Source organism: Somniosus microcephalus, chromosome 34 (assembly GCF_052327205.1).
Source record: "Somniosus microcephalus isolate GS21.2 chromosome 34, FLI_Smic_1.0, whole genome shotgun sequence".
Lineage (NCBI taxonomy): Eukaryota > Metazoa > Chordata > Chondrichthyes > Squaliformes > Somniosidae > Somniosus > Somniosus microcephalus.
Window position 1 is genome coordinate 4,255,854 of NC_141020.1, and position 26,531 is coordinate 4,282,384.

General features: G+C 49.0%; 1 protein-coding gene across 1 annotated transcript; it reads left to right on the top strand.

Annotated features, from left to right (window-relative positions):
- Positions 1 to 907: 907 nt before the first annotated feature.
- On the top strand, positions 908 to 25,100 carry LOC147096658 (uncharacterized). The gene is made up of 4 exons (XM_085973210.1): positions 908 to 966; positions 4,186 to 4,464; positions 6,381 to 7,953; positions 19,397 to 25,100. The coding sequence occupies exons 2-4, from the start codon at positions 4,219 to 4,221 to the stop codon at positions 22,876 to 22,878; spliced, it is 5,301 nt and encodes a 1,766-aa protein (XP_085829336.1). The 5' UTR covers positions 908 to 966; positions 4,186 to 4,218; the 3' UTR covers positions 22,879 to 25,100.
- Positions 25,101 to 26,531: the final 1,431 nt, after the last annotated feature.

Genomic DNA, 26,531 nt, shown 5'->3' on the forward strand with positions numbered 1-26,531 from the left:
AGGGTTTGGGGTTGGGGTTTTAGGATTTGGTGTTTGGGATTGAGTTTGTGGTTGGGGTTGGGGTTTCGGGTTTGGGATTGGGTTTGGTGTTTGGGTTGGGGTTTGGGGTTAGGGTTCGGGTTTGGGTTAGGGTTAGGGTTTGCACCCCCTCTTCTCTAAGACTCTTCTTCAAACTCACTGACATGAATCTTGTCATTAATGTGGAAATGACTTATGAAATAATACTGGGTAGCCTGCTGGTGGCGCTGTCCAGGGAGAGTATAAATACTCGGGCACGGGCCCAGCTTGCTCAGGACATTCTTTAACAGGAACTAGTGAAGGACACAACTAGACCTCCATGTTGAAAAACAGTTGATTAAAGCCTTGTTTAATATTCAGACCAAGTGCCTAGTAGTTTTCTTACGTCACTCACCTCTCTGACCGAGCTCTTGCTCACCCCTTCCTGCTTCTTTGGCTCGTGGTCCATGTTTCTCATCCTGCCTCCCTGAAGCACCTTGGGATTTTTTTTTTCTGCGCTCATAGGCGCTAAATAAATACAAGTTGTTGTTGTCTCCTCGGGGCAGTTTCCTGGTTTTTCCCAAATCTGGCCCACAGGTGGCGCGATTGACGCCAGCTTCAGGTAGAGCAGCCAAGGCCGGGCTTGGAGCCTTGCCTCTACTCATGGAGGATTGGCGGCGGCGGGTGGGGCGGGGGTGGGTCGCGGGGTCAAAGCTCTGCCACCCAAGCGGCTGGGATTCCTCGAGCAGAATAACACCGCCCAGGATTCTGCCAAGAGAGCTTGGCATGTCTGGCGACTGAAAGCTTCTGGGGGTCGGCAACAGGGACCTGGGAGGGAAAGTGGGGGAAATTCGCACAAATGTAGACGCAATTCAGCGAGCAGGTCAGAAAATAAATGCTAATGAAACGTTTCCCTTTTTGTTTCCTCTCATTGCTTCTCGTCCAACTCGTTCAGGAGCACAGCTGAAGGTAAGTGACTCTTGTCAGGCAGTCCAGAAATGCCTTCCTACTTGGCGTCATTCCAATTTTACGATCAGGAATCCCTTAAAAGGAAATCTGGCCTCAAAGCCTAATATTAGCATTTCAAATTGGAGATTGCAAGTTTGCTAATTATTATACATTAAAGCAATGCTTTGTAGAATACGTTAGAAGTCTGGTTATTCAAAATAGCTCTTTGCTCATCCAATATTCAGATCTCCAGAACATTGCAAGGTTACTGGCATAAAAATAGAGTGCTTTAGTACACTGCATTTAGGAGTTTGTGATAATACTTCCAAGATTACGAATAAAGCTGCTTTCATACCGTACACTTTGATGGCCTTCGCTGGTAACCACTTCCATATCTCCTTCACGCACTTGCTCATTATCAACCGAGGACACGAGAGGTTAAGCGTCAGCCTGCAATCCCAGAGGGTTGGCGTCGCTCAATGGGAGCTAAGTCGGAGATAAGCAACCGGCGGCGCGGGATTGCTGAATTTACCCTAAGAATGTGAAGAATATTAGCGGCAGGAAAAAGCCATTCGCCTAATGAGCTTATCTTGCCAGGATCCAAACCACCACCTCTCGGTCCCCTCCCTCCAGAAAATGCATTTTTCTTCGGCAGCACCTCCCAAACCCGCGACCTCCACCACCTAGAAGGACAAGGGCAGCAGGAGGATGGGAACACCACCACCTCCAAGTTCCCCTCCAAGTCACACACTGACTTGGAAATCTATCTTCGTTCCTTCATCGTCGCTGGGTCAAAATCCTGGAACTCCCTCCCTAACAGCACTGTGGGAGCACCTTCACCACACGGACTGCAGCAGTTCAAGAAGGCAGCTCACCACCACCCTCTCAAGGGCAATTAGAGATGGGCAATAAATGCCCGCCTTGCAAGCGATGCCCAAATCCCATGAATGAATTTTTTTTTTTTAATCCAATGGTCTCTCAAACCCATTTATACAGCCCACGTTAATGGCCTTCCCTGGTAACCTATTCCTTTGGGTGAAAATGTTTCACCTGCCTTCTTAATTTAACTTGACCCCCGCCACCCCCGATATTTCAATCCTTCACCTTATGTATATTATTAAAAATGTAGCGTAGTGTGAGCATTTCCTGCTTTTGTATCAACAGTTATCATCGTAAATTACAACATAAACATTTCCCATTCAGTTTTTCCATGTCAACTGTCACAATGTCGTTGCAGGCTCTGGCCACTAGTGGCGCTATGGAGTGAATTTCTGACGTCTCTTTTCCAAATCTGTTGCCATATTGTATATATTTTATATATATATCTAAGACTTGTGTTCGTCAACTGACTGTGGGCAATCCAACAGGCAATTTACCAGCCATCCTTTGGTATCGCAGGCTGAAATTTACCCTCTTGTGTCCCCCATTGATATTGACAAAGTATGTGAAGGAGTGCAAGAGGTTACCAGCAAAGTCATTGAACTGTACGGGGTACTAGTAATACATCTCTTTGAGCCATTTTGTCAATTCCCCTGATAACCTTGAAATCCAGTACCAGTCACACTAAAAAGGCAAAGTGGGGGTACCGCAAGGATCGGTCCTAGGACCCCAGCTGTTCACAATATATATTAATGATCTGGACGAGGGAATTGGATGTAATATCTCCAAATTTGCAGAAGACACAAAGCTGGGTGGGAGGGTATGCTGTGAGGAGGATGTCGTGAAACTCCAGTACGATTTGGACAGGTTGGGTGATTGGGCAGAAACATGGCAAATGCACTATACTGTGGATAAATGTGAGGTTATCCACTTTGGTGGCAAAAACAGGAAGGCAGATTATTATTTGAATGGCAATAGATTGGGAGAAGGGGAAGTGCAAAGAGACCTGGGTGTTCTTGTGCACCAGTCGCTGAAGGTAAGCATGCAGGTGCAGCAGGTGGTTAAGAAGGCAAATGGTATGTTGGCCTTCGTAGCAAGAGGGTTCGAGTACAGGAACAAGGATGTCTTGCTGCAGTTGTACAGGGCCTTGGTGAGACCGCACCTTGAGTATTGTGTGCAGTTTTGGTCACCTTATCTGAGGAAGGATGTTCTTGCCATGGAAGGAGTGCAGCGAAGATTCACCAGGCTGATACCTGGGATGGCAGGAATGACGTATGAGGAGAGATTGTGTCGATTGGGCTTATACTCACTGGAGTTTAGAAGATTGAGAGGGGATCTCATTGAAACCTATAAAATTCTGTCAGGCCTGGACAGACTAGATGCTGGAAGGATGTTCCCGATGGCCGGGGAGTCCAGAACCAGGGGTCATAGTCTAAGGATAAGGGGTAAGCCATTTAGGACTGAGATGAGGAGGAATTTCTTCACCCAGAGAGTGGTGAACCTGTGGAATTCTCTGCCACAGAGGGCGGTGGAGGCCAGTTCATTAAATATATTCAAGAAGGAGTTGGATATATTTCTTAAGGCTAAAGGGATCAAGGGATATGGGGAGAAGGCAGGGACAGGGTACTGAATTTGGATGATCAGCCATGATCTCATTGAATGGTGGAGCAGGCTCAAGGGGCCGAATGGCCTACTCCTGCTCCTATCTTCTATGTTTCTATGTAAAGCTTTAGAAACCTTGTATAGAACCTTGGCCAGACCACACTTGGAGTACCGCCCGTATTACAAAAAGCCCCTGGAGAAGGTGCATAAAGGATTTACCAGGATGATACCAGAACTGAGAGGTTATAACTATCAGGAAAGATTGAACAGGCTAGAAAAGAGAAGGCCGAGGAGGCGACCTGATAGAGGTCTTTAAAATGATGAAGGGGGTTCGATAGGGTCGACGTAGAGAAGGTGTTTCCACTTGTGGAGGGGAGACCAGAACTAGGGGCCATCAATATAAGGCAGTCACTAATAAATCCAATCGGGAATTCAGGAGAAACTTCTTCACCCAGAGAGTGGTGAGAATGTGGAGCTCGCTACCACAGGGAGTGGTTGAGGCGAATAATATAGAGGCATTTAAAGGGAAGCTGGATAAACACATGAGGGAGAAAGGAATAGAAGGATATGTTGATGGGGTGAGATGAAGAGGGGTGGGAGGAGGCTCGTGTGGAGCATAAACACTGGCACGGACCAGTTGGGCCGAATGGCCTGTTTCTGTGTTGTACAATCTATGTAATTATAGCAGGATCATTGCTATTTCCATTTGGATCTTGGCATTTGACACATTCTCAACGCTCTGTTTGTTCTTCATTCTAGTACACCGGCAGCGAGGACGATCTGCTCTCCAATATGGAGACGCTGAGTTTACTGGGCAGTGTCAGCACACTGGCGTCCAGCGTGATGGAGCTGGAGATAACCACAGAAGCTGAGGTTGCAGAGTTGGGTTCCCCAGAGGCGCCTGGGCCTTGTGGCCCGTCCAGAAATGAGGACTCTGTGGAGCGAATAACCCAGAGCAAAGAGGAGAAGCAAAATGTCGACCAATATGAAGAAGCGGAATTTAGTGGCATTGGAAACATCGATCTAGAGATGGAACAGGTAATTCTGTGCTAAAGTTTTTCAGTTTTATCTTTTTTGATCCATGTTTAGCATTGGGATTGAACATTTGTATATATCATATCACAAAATTTGATCAGATTTAACACATTCCAGGTACTGGTGTTCCCATTACCTTTACGAATGCTACTCAGCCCCAAACTCTGAGGGACCTCCGTACTCCCTAATGTTGCTCAATATGTGGCCGCACTTCGTGGTGGCTGGGTTCTGTCAAGTGGAGTTGGCTTTGAGGATAAGTATTGGGTGTAGCCCAGGACCTCCTCAAACATAGGCAGACACTGGCCAAACTGGCTTCACACAAGTTCTGTAATAGCCACCACAAAGGGGAGTCTTTACCTCTGAGTTCAAGCCCCACTCCATCTCCAGGAACCAACTCCAGGATCCATCTCCAGGAACCAACTCCAGGATCCATCTCCAGGAACCAACTCCTGGGATCCATCTCCAGGAACCAACTCCTGGAATCCATCTCCAGGATCCAACTCCGGGATCCATCTCCAGGAACCAACTCCAGGATCCATCTCCAGGAACCAACTCCTGGGATCCATCTCCAGGAACCAACTCCTGGAATCCATCTCCAGGATCCAACTCCGGGATCCATCTCCAGGAACCAACTCCTGGGATCCATCTCCAGGATCCAACTCCAGAATCCAACTCCAGGAACCAACTCCGGGATCCAACTCCGGGATCCAACTCCAGGAACCAACTCCAGCTTCTCCCCTGGCCTGTCCCTTTAAAGCTGCTGCTTGCATCTTCATTGTGGGGAAGTGTAAGAGGCCCTGAGGTTAATTAGATGCTAATTGTTGTTGGAACTTGCTCTGGATTGGCAGTTGGCCTCACCTTGTCATCTCATAAACTTCTCCAGGTTTGCGCTAAGTCAGAAAAAGCAGCAGGAAGTACTTGGGTATCTTTCTCTTATTGTATAGTTCATTCTTTAGAGTTTGTTGAGTTTCGATTTGGTGGTGTGACGGTTGGGGCGTGACAAGTCCTCTCAAAATGTTGATATAAATAGATAATACCGTCTATTCAAAGCATAGTCTGAATCTAATAGAACTCATTACAGAGATTTTGGGGTAAAAATTGGGTAGTGCCCCCTTTGGGGTGCTACCTTCACCGGGTAGCGCCCTGAAAAAGTTAGCGCCCCCACGGCCGATTTTCCCAGGGAGGAGGGGCGCTACTGGAAGCGTCCCGTGTCCCCCGTCCCTCTTGGGGCGCTGCGAGCCAATATCGCGACGCTACGTGCCGCAGCGCCACGTGGTACTGCAGGCTTTCCTCCCCTTATTAAAGGGGAGGGGCCTTGCGCAACGCGTCCCGGCGCCCAGCTGGGCCACCAGGGATCGGGAGTGCCGGCAAACGAGCCTGGCACTCAAGAGGAGTGCCGGGCTCACGGAGAGCACCCCACAGGGGGTGGGGGGGGGGCTTCACGAGGACCGGGGACGGCAATGGGGGCAGGTGCTGGCAACAAAAATAGCCGCCCGCCACCTCCCCTTTAACTAGTGCCGTCCTGGCCGCAGGTAGGCCCCCCTAACCCCTGGCGGACATAGCGTCCGGCCATAATTCGGGGGGGGGGGGCGCCACCCAATATTACAACCAGGGCACGAGCGGGGCGCGGCGCACGACGATGACATAATCGCCAGCGGCGCTAATGGTTAGCACCGCCGCTAACCGCCGCTGAATTTCGCGGGAGGCGTTAGCGGCGCGACGCCCAGGCGCTAGTTGATTTGCGCCCCGTTAGCGCCCTCTTAGGGCGCGAAAGGGAGGCGCAAATCAACCGAATTTAGCCCCCTTTATGATCTTGTATGATCTGGAAATATCCTGTTGCAAAAATTGGAAATCCTGTCGGATTGTTTGTTGAAGATTTCTAAATAAACCCACATTTTCTTTTTCTCATCCATACATAGATATTTGCTGATATGGAGCGTTTACAGAAGAAGGCCTCGGAAGATCTGGATGCCATCATAGAGGAGAGCTCATTCCCAAGCAGAGCTACAGATAGGGACAACTCCCTGCTGGATGTTTTTGAAGATACAGATGTTGAAGCCTCTGGTCTTTCGCTGGTAGATATTTCACCCGTTAACGAAACCGCGGGAAGTAGGCCTTGCCACAGCGAATCGTCAGCAGACAGCGATCTCCGCAAAGAATCTAGACCTCTCTCTTCACCGAATTTGGAGGATTTGGAAGCGTTGGATCTGGTGGATCAGACAAACCGAAGTGGCCGGGTGTCAGAAGACATTGCTCCATGCGCTCATGCAAGATCTACGAGTAGAGGCATTGCTTGTAGTACCCAGAGGCCATTAGCCAGCAATGAAGACAGCCACAGCTACAGTAAGGAGAGTGAGTTGTTCCCATTCAATAGGGAGGATAATTCTAAAGTTAATGGCCATCGGGTAGCAATGGAATCTGAAAACCTTGTTGAGGAGGAGCTTCCAGCCACAGAGAATATCCTAAGTACAAGCCCCACTGATAGATCAGAGAAGACCAACATGGGCAAAAAGGACACCTCACGAATGGAAAATGACCGGCTGCTGATTGAGAAGATCAAGAACTATTATGAGACAGCGGAGATGAGCAATGAGCAATTCTACCTTGAACGAAGAGAGAGCATCTCATTTATTCCAACAGGCGTAGTGAGGGATTCCATTCTACGCTTTAATTACAAAATGACACACGAGAGCATACAAGAGGCCCACAGTGACAAGGCTAGTGGTGTCAGTCCTCGACCTAGCACCTCAACCAATGCTTCAGGCTCGACCTCGAGCTCTGACTCCCAGCCTCACCCCGGATCAGTTCAAGATCGGGAAGAACACAAGTCAGCTGCTGAAGGCACAGGCCCGTCGCTGTGTAATGGCTGCAGCAACTCTGCTGAAAGTGAATCGGAAACTGAGTTCAAGTCCTGCGCAGAAATTATCAAAGTTTGGAGAGAAATGGAGAAAGCTGCTCATTTTTGCCACGAGCACGAGTCATGGAATGGCTACACCAAAGCGGCGAAAAAGAACAAAGGTTCACCCGACCTTCAGGAGACCAGCTTCAGCGAACCTCTGTTGATCCTGGAAGGTTCTGATCTCAGCTCATCGACGGATTTTTGCAAAGAGTCCCCAGACATTGAGCAGAACTCATCAGAGAAAGACCGAGGCCCAAAGTCTGGTGAAAAAGCCAGTCGAGGGCACAAATATTGTCCCAGCGAGGACATGTCCTGCAGGCATGTTCCTTGTTGTGTTGGTCATGAGATACCTGGGATAGCTCTCTGTGAAGGTATTGATAGCTGTCTATTTCAGAACTCGGAGAAGATCATGAATAAAGTTCAAATGTTGGCGAAAATGTATAGCCAGCGAATCATCAGAAAGAAAGCGCCAATGCAGAGGAGGATCTGGGAACTTGGGCCTGAGACGAGAGCAGAGCCCAAGCAACGGAAGAGAAGACCAATAATTAAATTGGTCAGAGCACGGGAGGAGTACCAGGATAGCAACACTTACGGTGGGTAAAACAAAACACAAATAAAAACAGAAAATGCTGGGAATAATCAGCAGGTCAGGCAGCATCTGTGGAGAGAGAAACAGAGTTAACGTTTCAGGTCGATGACCCTTCGTCAGGACTGAAAAAACACAGGAAATGAAACAGATTAAAAGGCCAGTTTGGGGGTTGGGAAATGGGGGATGAAAGAACAAGAGAGAAGTGAAGAGACATTAAGAGGTATTCAAAACCAGACGAGATGGTGATAGGACTAGTGGAGACAAAAGACGGCTCTAGATTAGGTGTGAAATGCGCTGGCAGAATGGGAGACAGCTGCCATGTGGAAGAGAGAAAAAGGGGGGGCACAAAACAAAGGTGTGGATAAAAAATATATATAAAAATGTAATAGGGGCCGAGGTTATGATCTGAAATTGTTGAACTCAATGTTGAGTCCGGAAGGCTGTAAAGTGCCTAATCGGAAGATGAGGTGCTGTTCCTCGAGCTTACGTTGAGCTTCATTGGAACAGTGTAAGAGGTCGAGGACAGAGAGGTCAGAGTGGGAGTGGAGCGGAGAATTAAAGTGACATTTTTGCTTTTGTAAAACAAAACACAAGTTGTTCACTTATATCCATTCCCCCACTGGTCTAAACCAAACTCCAGCTATTGGTTTCTTTCACTCGTGATATATTTTCACCCCAATTACCTCGGACCTCATTTTCTCTTTCAAAGGCTGACAGACCTTCCTCCATCAGGAGTGCCTTCCATTGGCCGTTTTTTTAAAAACCCTTTCTGTACAATTTAACCCTTGACCCGACAGTTACTGTTCTGTTAAACAAAATGCACAATAAAAGAGATCTAAAAAGGAGCCGCCTCTACACCCAGCAACTTCTTCAGGCCGCACAGTGGAATAATGTCGGTGGTTGCTAAGGGGAAATGTGTCACTGCCTCCACAGGCAGGGCATGAGTGGCATATGGGCAGTCACTCTGGGACACGTGGGCACTGGTGGGAGGTAGAATGGGATTAGTGGAGACTTTACGATAGCAAAATACTGCAGATGTTGGAAATCCGAAATAACAACAGAAAATGCCGGCAGATTGGGTGACCGCTTTGCGGAACACCTCCGTTCAGTCCGTAAGGGTGACCCCGACCTTCCGGTCGCCTGTCATTTTAATTCAACGCTCCATTCCCACTCGGACCTCACCATCCTCGGCCTCTTGTATTGTTCCACGGAAGCTCAACGTAAACTCGAGGAACAGCACCTCATCTTCCGATTAGGCACTCTGCAGCCTTCCGGACTCAATATCGAGTTCAACAATTTCAGATCATAACCTCGGCCCCTATTACATTTTTTCTTGTAATTTTTCCACTCCTTTCCCCCCCCCCCCCCTTTCCTTTTGTTTCTCTCTCACACCTGGCAGCTATCTCTTGCCCTGCCAGTACACTTTACACCTAATCTCAGCCTATTACCATCTCGTCTAGCTTCTAATACCTTTTATTGTCTCTTTTACTTCTTTTGTTTCTTTCACTTCTTTTGTCCGATCGCAGCCCTGCCTTCGATCTATTTTCTTTTCTTTCCAGTTTTGAAGAAGGGTTCGACCTGAAACATCAACTCAAATTTCTCTCCATGGATGTTGCCTGACCTGCTGAGTTTTTCCAGCATTTTCTGTTGTTATTAGTGGAGACTTTGTTACCTTGGGCCTTTCCTCTTGGTTGATTTTAGGGTTGAGGAGCAATCTCAATCTGCCCCCACCCACCCCCCCGATGACCTACTGGGTAAAGGCACTGAAGCCTTAAGCCCAAACTCAACTAGTTCACTAATGTTCTTCAGTGAAGGGGACCCGTCACCGCTAACCAGCCTGGCCAACACATGACTCCAATCCGACACTTAATGTCTTCTGAAGCGACCCAGCGAGTAAAATATTGATTCATTCCCCTGATGTGGGCGTCGCTCTGGCAAGGCCGGCATTTTGTGCCCATTGCTCGTTGCCCTGGAGATGGTGGTGGTGGGCCGTCTTCTTGAACCTCTGGTAGCGGGTTTGATACAACTGAGGGGCTCGCTGGGCCACTTCAGAGGGGCAGTTAAAAGTCAACCACGTTGATGTGGGACTGGAGTCACGTGTAGGCCCAGACCGGGTAAGGACGGCAGATTTCCTTCCCTGAAGGACATGAGTGAACCAGTTGGGTTTTTCCGACAATCCGACAGCTTCAGGGTCACTTTTACTGAGACCAGCTTTTTATTCCAATTTTTTTTTTTTAACTGAATTCGAATTCTCAAACTGCCCATGGTGGGATTTGAACATAAATAAGAACATAAGAAATAGGAGCAGGAATAGGCCACTTGGCCCCTCGAGCCTGCTCCGCCATTCAATAAGATCATGGCTGATCGTGGGCTCAAAGCCACTTCCCTGCCCGCTCCCCATAACCCTTCACTCCCTTATCTTTCAAAAATCTGTCTATTTCCACCTTAAATGTATTTAATGACCCAGCCTCCACGGCTCTCTGGGGCAGAGAATTCCACAGGTTTACGACCCTCTGAGAGAAGAAATTCCTCCTCATCTCAGTTCTAAAAGGGCGACCCTTTATTCTGAGACTGTGCCCCCGAGTTCTATATTTCCCCACGAGGGGAAACATCCTCTCTGCATCTACCTTGTCGAGCCCCCTCAGTATCTTATATGTTTCAATAAGATCACCTCTCATTCTTCTAAATTCCAATGAATATAGGCCCAACCTGCTCAACCTTTCCTCATAAGTCAACCCGCTCATCTCAGGAATCAACCTAGTGAATCGTCTCTGAACTGACTCCAATGCAAGTATATCCTCCCTTAAATAAGGAGACCAAAACTGTACGCAGCACTCAAGGTGTGGTCTCACCAATACTGTATGATGTAAGAAAACTACTAGGCACTTGGTCTAAGCATTAAACAAAGCTTTAATCAACTGTTTTTCAACATGGAGGTCTAGTTGTGTCCTTCACTAGTTCCTGTTAAAGAATGTCCTGCGCAAGCTGGGCCTGTGCCCGAGTATTTATACTCTCCCTGGACAGCGCCACCAGCAGGCTGCCCAGTATTACTTCATAAGTCATTTTCACATGAATGACCAGATTCATGTCACCCTGTACAGTTGTAGCAGGACCTCCCTGTTTTTATACTCCAACCCCCTTGAAATAAAGGCCAACATTCCATTTGCATTTTTGATTACTTGCTGTACCTGCATGCTAACTTTTTGTGTTTCATGCACAAGGACCCCCAGGTCCCTCTGAACTGTAGCATTTTGTAATCTCTCTCCATTTAAAGAATAATTTGCTTTTTTATTTTTCCTGCCAAAGTGGATAACCTCGCACTTTCCCACATTATACTCCATCTGCCAAATGTTTGCCCACTCACTTAGCCTGTCTATATCCCTTTGCAGATCCTTTGAGTCCTCTGCACAACTTGCTTTCCCACCCATCTTTGTATCATCCGCAAATTTAGAATGTTAGTCCAGTATTAACCCTTATAAGAAGGCCCTCCGCTCGGAACAACGAAGCAGGGGAAATAAATGCTGTTTTACCAGATTCGCGCACAGGCCGAGTATAGAAAGATAAGAAAGGCCCAGTCCACTTGCTGGTCTGTGCTGAGGTAACTGAGCTCAGCCGAGGACAGCACTTGGTTGGATTTGCCCGGCACTCTACACTGCGCACCACTGCAGCGCGACTCCAGGCTTCCCTCCCTCAGGGTAAAAGAAAGAAAGACTTGCATTTCTATAGCGCCTTTCACAACCTCAGGATGGCCCAGAGCGCCTTGCAGCCAATGAAGTACTTTTTGAAGTGTAGTCACTGTTGTAATGTGGGAAACGCGGCAGCCAATTTGTGCACAGCAAGCTCCCACAGACAGCAATGCGATAATGACCAAACAAAAGGGAATAGAAACATATGCTGAAATGAGGTAGATAAAATGGGAGGAGACATCAGCACAGACTAGTTGGGCCGAATGGCCTGTTTCTGTGCTGTTTATTCTATGTAATCTGTTTTTAGTGATGTTAGTTGAGGGATAACTATTGGTCAGGACACCGGGGGGCGAACTCCCCAGCTCTTCTTCCAATAGTGGCCATAGAATCTTTTACGTCCACCTGAGAGAGCAGACGGGGCCTCGGTTTAACATCTCATCCGAAAGACGGCACCTCCGACAGTGCAGCACTCCCTCAGTACTGCACTGGAGTGTCCGCCTGGATTTTTGTGCTCAAGTCCCTGGAGTGGGACTTGAACCCACAATCAGAGGCGAGGGTGCTGCCCACTGAGCCACGGCTGGTAGGAGTCACAATCTCAATGGCCCGTGGTCTGCTGACGGATTGCGGATTAGATGGGGCTGAGATGAGGCTCTTGCTGTGTGAGAAAGCAGAGCGAATCGTGCCCTCTCACTTTATGTACCAGCACAAGCCGTACCCAAGACCAGTGAGACACAAACCACTTCACAAGCAACACATTAAATCGTTTAGCTCCCATCAAATCAGCCAGTTCCCCGGAGTGTTCCCGTGTTTACAATGAGCTGAGTGTCGAAGTTTGTCACTTCTAATGCCAATGTAAAATAATGAACTATTTCAAACGTAATTATTAGTAGCAAAACTATTTCCCTTTGCTGCTGGGTTGAAATGGCTCTGTAACTGGTTAGGACAATGGGAAGGCATAACTGATCCGATTGCTTTTAGACTCTTTGCAGAGTCACTCTGGGACCACGATACTGCACCGACACGCAGCCACTTGGGCAGCATTAAGTAGGGCTTTGGGGAATTTCCACATTTTGGTCATTCGGGAAAGTCAAGGAAATTAAAGAGAGTCAAGAAGTCACCTGGCTCTTCCTCATGGCAGACAGAGGTCACCACCGCAGAGAGTGACATGAGCTTCAGAAAGATTCTGCTTAATTAAGGAGGAGTACCAAAAGTGAATCTGTTTTGATTCTCATCCTCCTAAGTTGGCCCACAGGCGGATGTCACATTGATGTTAAGCTTTCCAGAATGTGAACTTGGAACACAGGAACAGGAGGAGGCCATTCCGCCCCTCGAGCCTGTTCCGCCATTCAGCTAGATCATGGCTGATCTGCATCTTAACTCCATCTACCCGCCTTGGTTCCGTAACCCTTAATACCCTCACCCAACAAAAATCTCAGTTTTAAAATTTTCTTGTGACCCCCCCGCCCGCCCCCCAGCCTTTTAGGGCAGAGAGTTCCAGATTTCCACCACCCTTTGTGTGAAGAAATGCTTCCTGACATCACCCCTGAACGACCTGGCTCTAATTTTAAGGTTCTGCCCCCTTGTTCTGGACTCCCCCCACCAGAGGAAATAGTTTCTCTCTCTCTCCCCTATCGAATCCTTTAATCATCTCAATGATTTGGATGAACATAAATGATTTGGATGAGAATGTAAAAGGTATGATCAGCAAGTTCGCAGATGACACGAAAATTGGTGGGGTGGTCAATTGCGAGGAGGAAAGCCTCCGGCTACAGGACGATATAAACGGGTTGGTCAGATGGGCGGAAAAGTGGCAAATGGAATTTAACCCTGAAAAGTGCGAGGTGATGCATTTTGGATGGACAAATAAGGCAAGGGAATACACAATGAGTGGTAGGACCCTAGGGAGTACAGAGGGTCAGAGGGACCTTGGTGTACATGTACATAGATCCCTGAAGGCAGCGGAACAGGTAGATAAGGTGGTTAAAAAGGCATATGGGATACTTGCCTTCATTAGCCGAGGCATAGAATATAAGAGCAGGGAGGTTATGATGGAGCTGTACAAAACGCTGGTGAGGCCACAGCTGGAGTACTGTGTGCAGTTCTGGTCGCCTCACTATAGGAAGGATGTGATTGCTTTGGAGAGGGTGCAGAGAAGATTCACCAGGATGTTACCTGGGATGGAGCGCCTCAGCTATGAAGAAAGACTAAACAGGCTGGGGTTGTTTTCCTTGGAGCAAAGAAGGCTGAGGGGGGACCTGATTGAGGTATACAAAATGATGAGGGGCATAGATAGGGTAGACAAAGAGGAACTTTTCCCCTTAGTAGGGGGGTCAATAACAAGGGGGCATAGATTCAGGGTAAGGGGCAGGAGATTTAGAGGGGATTTGAGGAGGAACTTTTTCACCCAGAGGGTGGCTGGAATGTGGAACTCAATGCCCAAAAGGGTGGTAGAGGCAGGAACCCTCACAACATTCAAGAAGCATTTGGATGAGCACTTGGAATGCCATTGCATACAAGGCTATGGACCAAATGCTGGAAAATGGGATTAGACTGGACAGGGATGGATGGGCGGCGCAGACACGATGGGCCGAAGGGCCTCTTTCTGTGCTGTAAAACTCTATGACTCTATGACTATGACCTCGATTAGATCATCCGTTAATCCTCTAAACTTGAGGGAATACAAGCCCAGTCTGTGCAACCTGTCCTCGGAATTTAACCCTTTTAGCCCCGGTATCGTTCTGGTGAATCTGTGCAGCACCCACTCCAAGGTCAGTATCTCCATCCTGAGGGTCACGACAGAAGCAGGCAGACAGTGAGATTGGAAAAATGGGCGTTCAGTGAAAGTGATGGGTGGGAGGGGGGAAAGATTTCTAGAACAGATACTAATAAGATGTTGTTTTTTTTTAATTCGTTGAAGACGGAAGGCCGAGTGCGGTACTGGGGCACGGGGCGGGGGATTGTAAAAGGTCCTTTGATGTAGTTCGAAATAAAGTAGCATTAATCCCTACTTAGCCCGAGCCCACGTCAATCTCTCAAACCAACACCACCAAAATCAAATTCAAATCGTTGACATTTGTGGGACCGCGCCGCAGTCGACTCCAAGAAAGAAACTACTTGCATCGATTTAGTGCCTTTCACTTCCTCGAGATGTCCCAAAGTGTTATTTTCTAAGCAAACGCAGCAGCCATTTCACAAACAGCAAGATCCCATAAACAGCAAATGAGATAAATGGCATTGTTGATTGAGGGATAAACGTTGGCCGACAATGATCAGAAATCCCTGCTCTTCTTCAAATAGTGCCATGGGATCTTTCACATCCACCAGGGCCTCGCACTCAAAATAGGGCTTCTTCTGACAGCGCACCACTACACCAGGAGTGTCGGCCTAGATTTTTGTGCTCAAGTCTCTGGAGTGGGACTTGAACCCACAACCTTCATGCCTCAGAGGCAAGAGTGCAGCCCACTGAGCCACAGCCAACACCATTGAGTTGAGTGTCGCTGTTGGGTCAGTTGATCGTCCAGCCTAGATTTTGGTGATTCAGCGCTCCCACATTCTCAGTGGGGAAGCCAAGCTCACGGGAGGCATGGGTCAGAGATCGGGATATAACATCATCCAGCAAGTGTCAGCTGTGGCTCCGTGTGGTAGCACCCTCGCCTCTGAGTCAGACGGTCGTGGGTTCAAGTCCCACTCCAGAATTGAGCACAAACATCTAGGCTGACACTAGGGAGTGCGGCACTGTCGGAGGTGCCGTCTTTCGGATAAGACGTTAAACCGAGGCCCCGTCTGCTCTCTCAGGTGGGCATAAAAGACCCCATGGCACTATATCGAAGAAGAGCAGGGGGAGTTCTCCCCGGTGTCCTGGGGCCAATATTTATTCCTCCACCAACATCACAAACACAGATTCTCTGGTCATTATCACATTACTGTTTGTGGGAGCTTGCTGTGTGCAAATAGTCTGCTGCGTTTCCTATATTACAACAGTGACTACACTCCAAAAAGTACTTCATTGGCTGTAAAGTGCTTTGGGACATCCGGTGGTCGTGAAAGGCGCTATAGAAATGCAAGTCTTTCTTTAACAATGGTCTGATGCTTTGCCAGCTTAGCTCTCTGTTGGGCAATCACCTCTTCTCCGTGATGAGCCTTGAAATGTTTCAAAGAAGAAACGAGAGGGCGCAAACCTTTGAAGTAATCACATCAAAGTCATTCATATACTGCTGCATTGGCGGACATTCTCCAACATAGCTGATGGACGCGGTGCTTCCAGGAGCAGAGGAGAGAAAATCGACCCCCTCCCTCGGAGATATGTCCTCATTTGAACCAATTAGAGTTGTGTTTTCCTTTGAGCTTCAATGCCAGCCTGGTGCGGCAACTCATTTTCTGTCGCGTTGATGGCCAAGTGTTTCTGTGTGCAGCATGAACAGTGATGGATTGATTAAAAAAAATTCAAGAGTGGCTCTGCTGTGGGCTGGAGTTCTCCTCACATCCATGTTGTATTCTTTGAGGCAAAACGGATCGCTAATTACTTCCAGCTCAAATCAAAATTAACTTAATTAGTTAATTACTTGTCACTGGTTTCAAGTGCCTTGCAGCCGCTGTCTCCGAGTGCAGATCCTCTGGGACACGAGCTGCTTTTTATAAGCCCAGGCGCCCTGGTATAAGAAGCCCCTTCGAGAGTTCGCATCGCTTGCTCACCATAGCCAGTAGGAAAGAAAAAAAGAACTAGCATTTATATAGCGCCTTTCACGACCAAAGCGCTTTACAGCCAATGAAGTACTCTTCGAAAGTGTAGTCACTGTTGTAATGTAAGGAAACGTGGCAGCCCAATTTACGCACAGCAAGCTCCCACAAACAGCAATGTGATAAACGACCAGGTAACTTTTATTGATACCAAAAGCAAAATACTGCGGAGGCTGGAAATCTGAAATAAAAACCAGAGAATGCTGGAAACACTCAGCAGGTCAGGCAACGTCCGTGGAGAGAGAAACAGAGTTAACGTTTCAGGTCGATGACCCTTCGTCAGAACTGGAAAGAGTTAGAGATGTACAGGAAACTCTCGATTTACCGGCACCTAAATAACCAGAAATCTCTGTTAACCGGCAAAATTCAGGAGTAGGTTCAGGTAAGTTTTATTTCATATTAGTGGCCGTTCCTGGATCTGTGGCTGTGTAACCGGGGTTCCTGCACTTGTTGCTAAGCAACAGGGACACCTGGATCTTGTGGCCGGGGTTCCTGCACCTGTTGCTAAGCAACAGGGAAGCCTGGATTTGTTGCTGTGTACGGAGCTCTCGTACCTTTTACTATACCTCTCTGTAATCTGGACTTTTTGATCAACCGGCACCACGCCGGTCCCGTCGGTGCCGGATAAAAAAAAGAGTTTCCTGTAACAGGATTTAAGCAGGTGCAGAGGCGGGGGAAGGGGAGGAAAGAACAAAAGGGAAGGTCTGTGATAGGGCGGAAGGTAGGAGAGATTACATTTCTCTCTCCACAGATGCTGCCTGACCTGCTGAGTATTTCTAATTTTTATTAATGTTGGTTGAGGGATAAATATTGGCCAGGACACTGGGGAGAACTCCCCTGCTCTTCTTCGAAATAGTGTTATGAGTTCTTTTACGTCCACCTGAGAGGGCAGACGGGGCCTGAGTTTAACGTCTCATCCAGAAGACTACACCTCCGACTGTGCGGCGCTCCCTCAGCACTGCACTGGGAGAGTCAGCCTAGATTTTTGTGCTCGAGTCTCTGAAGCGAGGCTTGAGCCCACAACCTTCTGACTCAGAGGCGAGGGCGCTACCCACTGAGCCACGGCCGACACTAACCATGAAAACCCCTGGGCTGTCATTAAGAAATCCAGTTGGTTCACTAATGTCCTCTGGGGAAAGGGAACCTGCCACTACTCCCCAGTCTGGACTGCATGCGGCATTGAGTGGTTCATTGCCACCCAATCTTGCTGTTGAAGAACAAGGTCCCCCACCACCTTCTCAAGGCAACTGTATATGGCCAGTAAACGCGGCCATTCCAGCATTGCTCACATACCGAGAACCAATATACATTAAAAAAATTGCTAAGTCCTTTGTGTGTAACTAACATATTGGCCCAGAAATTCGGGTCGGGGGCTTCCCGCGGGTGTAAGCCTCCGACCTGCACTTACCTAGCGTGCCAGCCGTTGAGCTGTGGGCCCGCGTGGGATTCCGATCCTGGGCCTGCTCCAACTGCCGGTGCACAGTGCTTGTGTATCCCAGGGGCGCAGTTAGTTCAATGCGTCCCCTGGGATCACGTGGGCCATGGGGAGCCAATCGGAGCAAGTTTGACAGGAAGAGTTGTCAAACCTATAAATACTATAAGCCCCAAAACATCACTAAAACCTCAAATCAATTTTAAAAAGCATCACATTTTTAAAATAAACTATAAATTACATGAAATAACTAATTTAAACAATAATTTAAATTTTTGAAAAAATTTATTACATTTTCTAACGGGGCTAAAAATAAACTTCCCTTTCTTTAAAGTATTTAAAAATAATAAACCTGTGGAAAAAATGTTTTAATTTTAATTAATTCACCACTTACCTTGTTAAAAGCAGGCCTTGCGCCTGCTTTTTAAAAGTGTAACTGCTGGAGACTTACCCTCCCGGAAAAACCTGCAAAAAAAACGTAAGTTCGATGCGCACGCACTGCCTCTCCCGCGCACGCGTTCGACCACTGAACCCCTTCTTTCAAGGGAACAGAAGTTCCGGTTTCCCGCTCATGCACGAAACCGGCACTTTCGTTGGGCCTACGCGTGAGTACCCCGTGCGTACTCACCCGTGGGGACCCGAATTTCTGGGCCAATAATACACTGACTATGAATGGGCAGAAAATCTAGATAAGACCAGAAAAATCCCATGTTTAATCAGTGGTCGGACTTGCTGATCACGGAGAATGATAGAGGCTCACCACAATTGGCCTCCACACCCAATCATTTTACATTTCCTGTTTACTTCTGTTGCCATGATTTTTGGTCACACTTTTCTGTCAACATTTACGATTGTAAATTACGATTTCCACCTGTGTAACATCGCCCGTTTCCGCCCTTGCCTCAGCTCATCCATGCCTTTGTTACCTCTAGACTCGACTATTACAGCGCACTCCTGGCTGGCCTCCCACATTCCACCCTACGTAAACTTGAGGTCATCCAAAACTCGGCTGCCCGTGTCCTAACTCGCACCAAGTCCCGTTCACCCATCACCCCTGTGCTCGCTGACCTACACTGGCTCCCGGTTAAGCAGTGCCTCGATTTCAAAATTCTTATCCTTTTTCCAAATCCCTCCATGGCCTCTCCCCTTCCTATCTCTGTAATCTCCTCCAGCCCCACAACCACCCCCCCCCCTCCCCGAGATATCTGCGCTCCTCTAATTCTGCCCTCTTGAGCATCCCTGATTATAATCGCTCCACCATTGGTGGCCATGCCTTCAGTTGCCTGGGCCCTAAGCTCTGGAATTCCCTGCCTAAACCTCTCCGCCTCGCTACCCCTCTCTCCCCCTTTAAGATGCTCCTTAGAACCTACTGCTTTGACCAAGCCTTATGTGGCTCGGTGTCAAATTTGTTGTCTTAAAATACTGAGTAGGCTGAGAACTGTGTGGGAGGGAGTGTAGATTACTGGGAAAGGTTTATGTTAAACTTGTGGTTGTGATTCATTGCCAGGCTTGTGTTTCCAGTGTTGGCGAGAAATCAGAACACTAATCCGCTGCTCTTTGATTTCCCGCCCTTTTCCGATTTCCTCTCACAGATGAAGTTAAGGTTCTGGAGCAACCAGCTCCGTACGGGCACCTGGTCATTCAAGAACCGACCCCTGTCCTTTACGCTCAGGAGAACACCGTCCAGGTCTCTGCGTCCAAAGCCAAGTCTGAGATCTCAAGCCTACAGCTCCACAATACCAGACCAGGCTCCCTACCACAGCAACAAGCTGACCCAACGTTGCAGTCTATCGCCTCGCTGAATGCCAGCCAAATGGTTCTCTCTCCTCCATCACCAATTGCATCAGGCCCTCAATCACCTACATCCACCTCTTCCGACTCAGTGCTCCGGACTGTAACTTCACTGATTTCCAGTTTAAGTACAGAGCCCCCTTCGTTCATGCGGATTAGCTCCAGACCGCAGTCACCGGCTTCACTGTGCCCCGATCCAGTTGTGCCGACCCCGACTTTGGTCGACGTCACTTCAGGGAAACGGCCGCCTCTTTCTTCGTCGACAGCCGGCTCCAGGTCACAGTCACCGACTTCCGAGCTTCCCACTTCTTCAGTGAAAAGCGAGCTTCTGCCTAGCTCCAGCGCCGAGAAACAGGCTCCTTCCCCGTCATCAACGACAAGCTCTAGAGCACAGTCGCCGACCTCAAATGATCCTGGCCACGCCCTGCCCAGCTCCCTTCCATCCGGTGCTAAAAGACCGGCTCCTCCTTCATCCCAGACAAGTTCCAGAGCACGTTCACCTACTTCAGGATGTTCCAGTCTGTTGTCTCCAAGTCAGAACGCAGGTTCAAAGAAGCACATTCCATTTCCCTCACAGTTAAGCTGCAGAGGTCAGTCACTCGCTTCAGAGTGTTCAAGTCCAGCATTGGAGGGAGCACCAGGCACCAAGTTAATGAGCCATCAAATTCCTGTCTCCCAGACTGCTACCAGCACTCAATCACCTGCTCCACTGCCCAGTAACTCCGCAGAGCCAGTCCCTGATCGCCAGGGTATGGGTCCACGGGTCGAGTATCTCGCGCCCACCACCGACGACATGCTGGAACTGTGTCTTGTGGCAAAGACTGGGGCTGCTGAGAACTCGGAGAGAGCTGCAGTGGATCAGCCACAGCCTTCAGCCGCCCGCGAGACACCTCCACCCAGGCACGGCAGCTCGCTACTGTGCACGAGCTCCGAGCTTTGCTGCTCGCTGCCAACCTGGGTCAGCCTGCGAGGAAGGTCCCCTTCACCGTCCGCCATCAAACAGCTAGAACAGTCAATGAAACCTCCAAAGGGCGGTGGGGCCTTGGCCCGCGCTACCCACACAGCCCAGCCATCCCCGAGCGTGGGTCCCGATGCCAAGGTGTCTTCACCACTTCACACACAGAATGGCCCCACGTTATGTGCCACATCCTCTAAAGAGCAAGACCTACGGCCGCCATCAATACCCAACCTTAGGACAGACTCGCTTCCTCCAAAGTGCACAGGTTCAATGTTGGATTCTAATTGTCCATCAAGAAGTACCAAAGAATGCTCTCCACTCCTTCCAGGAGGCAACGTGGAGACGCAGCCTCACTCACTAAGCACAGGTCTGAGGCTGCGATCTCCCTCTCCATTCCGAAGGCAGCACCGGATGCAGGCACCAGATCCAGCAGGCTCCAAGCCAGCCGAGGAGCTCCCAACCTTCACCAATCAAAGGCCTCACTCTCTTCAATTGTGCACGGTAACCTCTTCATACCCTGGCCCCACAGTTCAATCACCTTCATCTACTGCTGCTGCTCCGCGAGTACAGTCTCCATCCCCGCTGTGCACTAAGGGGCGGGCACCTTCCCCAGCTCTCCCTAGTTCAAGAGCTCAATTGCAACACCGAAGAGGAAGAGTAAATTCATTTCCTTCGTTAAATGGGCCAGAAACTTTCATCAGCAACAGAGCAGCGCAGGCATCTTCGTCAGACACCGATCTAGGAGTCCGCTCACTCGTGTCGTCACCAATAGGTTCATGGGCGCCACCTGCCCCTGCGTTACGTCCAACGGAGGACTTCTACACGAGCCTCGTGTCCCAAAGAGAGTCACAGGGGCAAGTTTCACTCTCCAACTGCAGGAACTCTGAGCCACATTCTCCAGTTCAAGCCATGACCACCTTTCAGGCGTCACCTCAGTGCGAAAATAATTTGCGGTTGTGCTCTTCTTCCCCATTGTGCAGGAACCTCTGGCCTGAGTCGGCCATTTCAAGTTACTCAGCATCTCCGACACAAACCGCACCTGTCAGAAACCTAAGGGACCAGTGTCCTTCACAAAACACAGAGCCAGTGGACACTCTGACGTCTCTGCACACCAGCGCAAAGCCCGGCTCCACCGCCGTGGACCCAGAGCTTTCTCTCCCCTCTCGGTCTTGCCCCAGCCCAACGCACCAGCCACCAGCTGTAACTCAGCTCCACGAAGAGATGTCCTCCTCTGTTAAAGTGGACCGAAGCTGGGCAGCTCAACCTTCAGCCGACACCGGTGTCATTCCATCAGTAATGTCTCCTTCGTCGGTGACCCCAGCTTCTGGAATATACTCTCTGGTGCATAGTCAGTCTATGGAGGCCTTCTCTCCTGTGTCGTGCTCCAGTCCCAGGATTCAGTCTCCAGTGTCCTTGTGCGCTGTCAGAAGGATAAGGTCTCCTTCTCCAGAAAGGTTCACCTCAACGGGACTATCGCCATCATCCTCACACACGGGCTCACGAGTAGGATCGCCTGTTTCACTGTACATCAGTATACGGACTGCATCGCCAACACTACCTTGTCAGAGCCCCAGATTAACGTCACCTCCTACCTACAGTCCCAGTAAATGGCTCAATGGTTCAGTGCAGACCAATCAGCAAGCAGGGGAAAGCAGTAAGTCTTGTGTTAGCCTCAGGGAAAGGTCATGTAGTCCGTCATATGGTGGTTCTAGGAGCACCGGTAAAGGCTGTGCCAGAGAGCTGCCCAATGGACCATTGTGCAACAACGTACAGTTCGGTACTCCATCTTGCACTAGTCCGGAGCCAGAAGACCCATATTCTGCTGGGCGCAAAACAAGTCTCACTCCTGAGGAACTGCAGACCGTCACATGGCCCGATGTCCGTGAGCTTCGGACGAGGTATACCATGGTCGATGATGAAGATTATGGGTCTCAGAGTTACCAGAAGACAGAGCAAGAGGACTCGGCGATGGTCACGGGTTCCACCGATTCAGCCGAAAGCAGGGCAGAAAGCGCGGAGCAACCTGTCGATGTTGGCGATGGTGGGAGGACGGCCCACCTTTCAGCCGTCGAACCCGACGATGGCCAAGCTGAGAAGTTCGGCAATTCAACGTCTCCTAAAAGCGCGAGCGAAGCTAGTCCGAGCAAGGAGAAGGGGAGTGTGAAAGCCAGCTACTCCACCACGGTGAATCTTCAAATCGGGGGCAGCGGGAGGATGGCCACCTTCAGCAAGGCCCAGGTTAGTTTAACACAGATGTTCCTACCAGTGACAGGACAAACCTTGAGGAAGGTGACTGGAGGCAGTGGAGCATCACCGACAACGTGATCGGGAGCACCATTCCATCGCAGCCAAAGCTTCAAACTGCCAGAGAGCCTCATTTTTATTCTACCAGAGTACTTTGTTAATAATAATATGACACACGCAAAAAAAAAATGTTTACTCACCAACACAGACCTTGACCAATACGTAAAGACTGCAGCATTCAGGAAACGCTGACAATGGAAAGTGTCGACTTTGAGAAGTAGAAGGTGAAAATTTCCAAAGAGGAGGTGAGGTCCACCTGATCCCTCCTACCTGTCGGGGCTTTTCAATGAACCGCAGGACTGCGTAGAGACAGTAAAGCAAGCAAGAAGTACCAGGGCTCAGAGGGTTAAATTATAGGACAGGTTGCACAGACTGGGCTTGTATTCCCTCGAGTTTAGAAGATTAAGGGGTGTTTGAGATGATTGAAGGATTGGCTAGGGTAGAGAGAGAGAAACTATTTCCTCTGGTGGTGGGGAGTCCAGAACAAAGGGGGCAGAACCTTAAAATTAGAGCCAGGCCGTTCAGGGGTGATGTCAGGAAGCACTTCTTCACACAAAGGGTTAGTGGAAATCTGGAACTCTCTCCCCCCAAAAAGGCCATGGATGCTGAGGGTCAATTGGAGGTTTCAAGACTGAGATCGATAGATTTTTGTTGGGTAAGGGGTATCAAGGGATATGGAGCAAAGGCGGGTAAATGGAGTTGAGGTCATGATCTGATTGAATGGCGGAGCAGGCTCGAGGGGCTGAATGGCCTCCTCCCGTTGCTAATGATTCAAGGACAGATGGTTTAAACACCAGGTTATGTCACCTTGATCAGATGGTACCACTGCTCCGAGTGAACAGAGAGTCCTGTTTAAAGACAGATTCATGTGTAAAATAGCCTCAAAAAATATAGAATGCTTGTTTGAGAATGTCAGAGATGGCTCGTATTGGTGTGTTTGAGAATTCGAGATTGAAAGGAAGTAGGAGGCGGGAGAATCGTGTCTGGCCTGTTCCTCTGAGGGCTGAGAGGCGAAATGTTGAATTGAGTCGTGTAAAGAACAGGAAGGGCTGGTCCCTGGTCTGTGTGGAGTTGCCCAATGTCACCCAGTGCAACAGTTGGCTTCAGTGCTATTGGGAGGGGAGTTAGCCATGGATCTTGCTCCTGTTAGAACATTTTTGCACGTGAACATTGGGTTGAGGACAGCTTCAGGTTCGGTTGTGATGCCCTCCCGGGTTCGAATAGCCTGCCGGCGCTGACAGTCTAGGTTCACGGGCAGGGGACCGTTTCCACTTTCGCCGCCGGTTCTGCCCCTTCAACCAGGAGTGCGTGTCAGAGATTCGGGCGCGGCCGCGGTTTCCCACCGTTCATTTCAACGGGCGGGAAACAGGGAGCTTGACGCGGCGGGATTCCCCCACGCATGCTGGCGGCATGCGAGCTTCGCAGCTGGGAGCCTGGACGGGGGACATGACTATTCCCCCCCGCCCCACCGCCTCCCAGGAGTGGCTGCTTGGGTTGGGATACCGGGATGGGGCAGCTGGAATCTAGTAGGTGTTGGGAGTCTTTACTGGGAGCGGAAGAGAAGAAAATCGGTGCGGGAGGAGGGGAAATTGAAAGGTTAGTGGTTAGAAGGCTCTAGGGGAATGGGGGGGTGGTGGGGAACACAGATGTATGGGGGCCACTCGAGAAAAGAATTTATTAGCACAACCGAATAGTGTCGTTTGTGAACGGAAGGATTCCTGCCCGGCGGACAGGTGGCAAGGACAGCCACCTGTAACGCGCTGCTTGGCTCCGCAGCTGAACGTGTCACGGGACGAGAGCAGAACGTCAAGCTTTAACCGCGAACATGGCCAGAATCAGCGCGGTGTCTGGGACCGAACATGAGCAAGAGCCAAGCGGGCCCACTCGAGGGTCAACGGTCCGCGGGACCTCCTCGAATCGGAGAGAGGTGGCACTTAACCTTTCGACTTGCACTGCGCGCCCTAAAGGCCAAATCACATTGTTTCATGTTGCGCTGGGAAGTGTTTCATCTTTTTTTTAAATACCTACATGGGTCCTAGTTTTTATTTTTGTTAAATGCAGCGTGCCTCCTATAATATGTATTGTCGCGCGAATTCTTTAAGAAAAGGACAAGGCACAGTTCTGTAAATATCACAGCCAAATAATGTGTAATGACTATACTGCCCGTGGCTTGGCCTGGGGTCGCTTCTGTCTTTTCAATTTACATGAACCTTGTTGAAATAAAGAAAAGTCTGTTAAGATCACACGAGTAACATGACATCTCAACCATCCGAGGTTAAGGTAACAATTTTTAATTCCGACTTTAACAAAGAAAGACTTGCATTTCTATAGCGCCTTTCATGACCTCAGGATGTCCCAAAGTGCTTCACAGCCAATTATAGAATTTTTGAGGTGGGGTCACTGTTGTAATGTAGGAAACGCGGCAGCAAGCTCCCACAAACAGCAATGTGATAATGACCGGATAATCTGCTTTTTTTAGTGATGTTGGTTGAGGGCAGGTGGGGAGGGGGTGGGGGGCAGAGCAGGAGTTGGGGAATGAGGAGAATATCTCTTTCTCTACGTGGTTGTGAGACATACAGAAGATCTCTGTGAAGACGCTTGTCTCCTGGATGAGTTTGAGATCGGTTGTGCAGAATTTTTCCCATTTCAGTCACTTGATCAGAACATAAGGAGCAGGAGTCGGCCATTCGGCCCCTCGAGCCTGCTCCGCCATTCAATAAAGATCATGGTCGATCTTCTACCTCAACTCCACTTTCCCGCCCGATCCCCATGTCCCTTGATTCCCTTAATGTCCAAAAATCTATCGACTCAGTCTTGAATATACTCGATGACTGAGCATACTCTGGGGTAGAGAATTCCAAAGGTTCACCACCCTCTGAGTGAAGAAATTCCTCCTCAGCTCAGTCCTACCCCTTATCCCGAGACTATGCCCCCTCGTTCTAGACTCTCCAGCCAGGGGGAAACAACCTCTCCGCATCTACCCCATCAAGCCCTCCAAGAATGTTATACGTTTCAGTGAGATCACCTCTCATTCTTCTAAACTCCAGCGAGTATAGACCCAGTCTATCAATCTCTCGTCATAGGACAATCCTCTTATTCCAGGAATCAATCTAGTGAACCTTCATTGCACCGCCTCCAAGGCAAGTTGATATAATCTTATCCATCATACAAAAGACTTCCATTGGGTTTATGCCCATTTCATTCACAGAAGAATGTCACATCAGCTGAAACTTTTATTTAAACTACCCCTCCTGACTGGGAAAACAAATCTAAGCATTTTAGTTTTAAAATTACACTTGGCACCGTCAGTGGCCCAAAACTTAACACATTTGTACAGGATCGCTATGCCTGCAAATTCAGATAAAGTGCCACATAATAGACCTGATTGCAAAATTGAAGCCCGTGGGATTAAAGGGGCAGTTGGCAGCATGGATATGAAAGAGACAACAGCAGACGGCAGTGGTGAACGGTTGTTTATCAGACTGGAGGGAGGTCGACAGTGGTGTCCCCCCAGGGGTCAGCATTAGGACCACTGCACTTTTCGATTGACCTCGCTTGGTGATAAAGGATATAATTTCAAAGCTCACAGGAGACATGAAGCTCGGAAACATAGTAAGCAGTGAGCAGACGTCAGGAGGACATGAAACAATATAACTAACACATCAAGGGGGATG

Bases quoted from the DNA above. Each gene is read 5' to 3' on its own strand.
- LOC147096658 (XM_085973210.1), top strand. From the start codon at position 4,219: ATGGAGACGCTGAGTTTACTGGGCAGTGTCAGCACACTGGCGTCCAGC. The intron at 4,465-6,380 runs GTAATTCTGTGC...ATCCATACATAG, and splicing joins TCGATCTAGAGATGGAACAG to ATATTTGCTGATATGGAGCG. The intron at 7,954-19,396 runs GTGGGTAAAACA...TTCCTCTCACAG, and splicing joins CCAGGATAGCAACACTTACG to ATGAAGTTAAGGTTCTGGAG.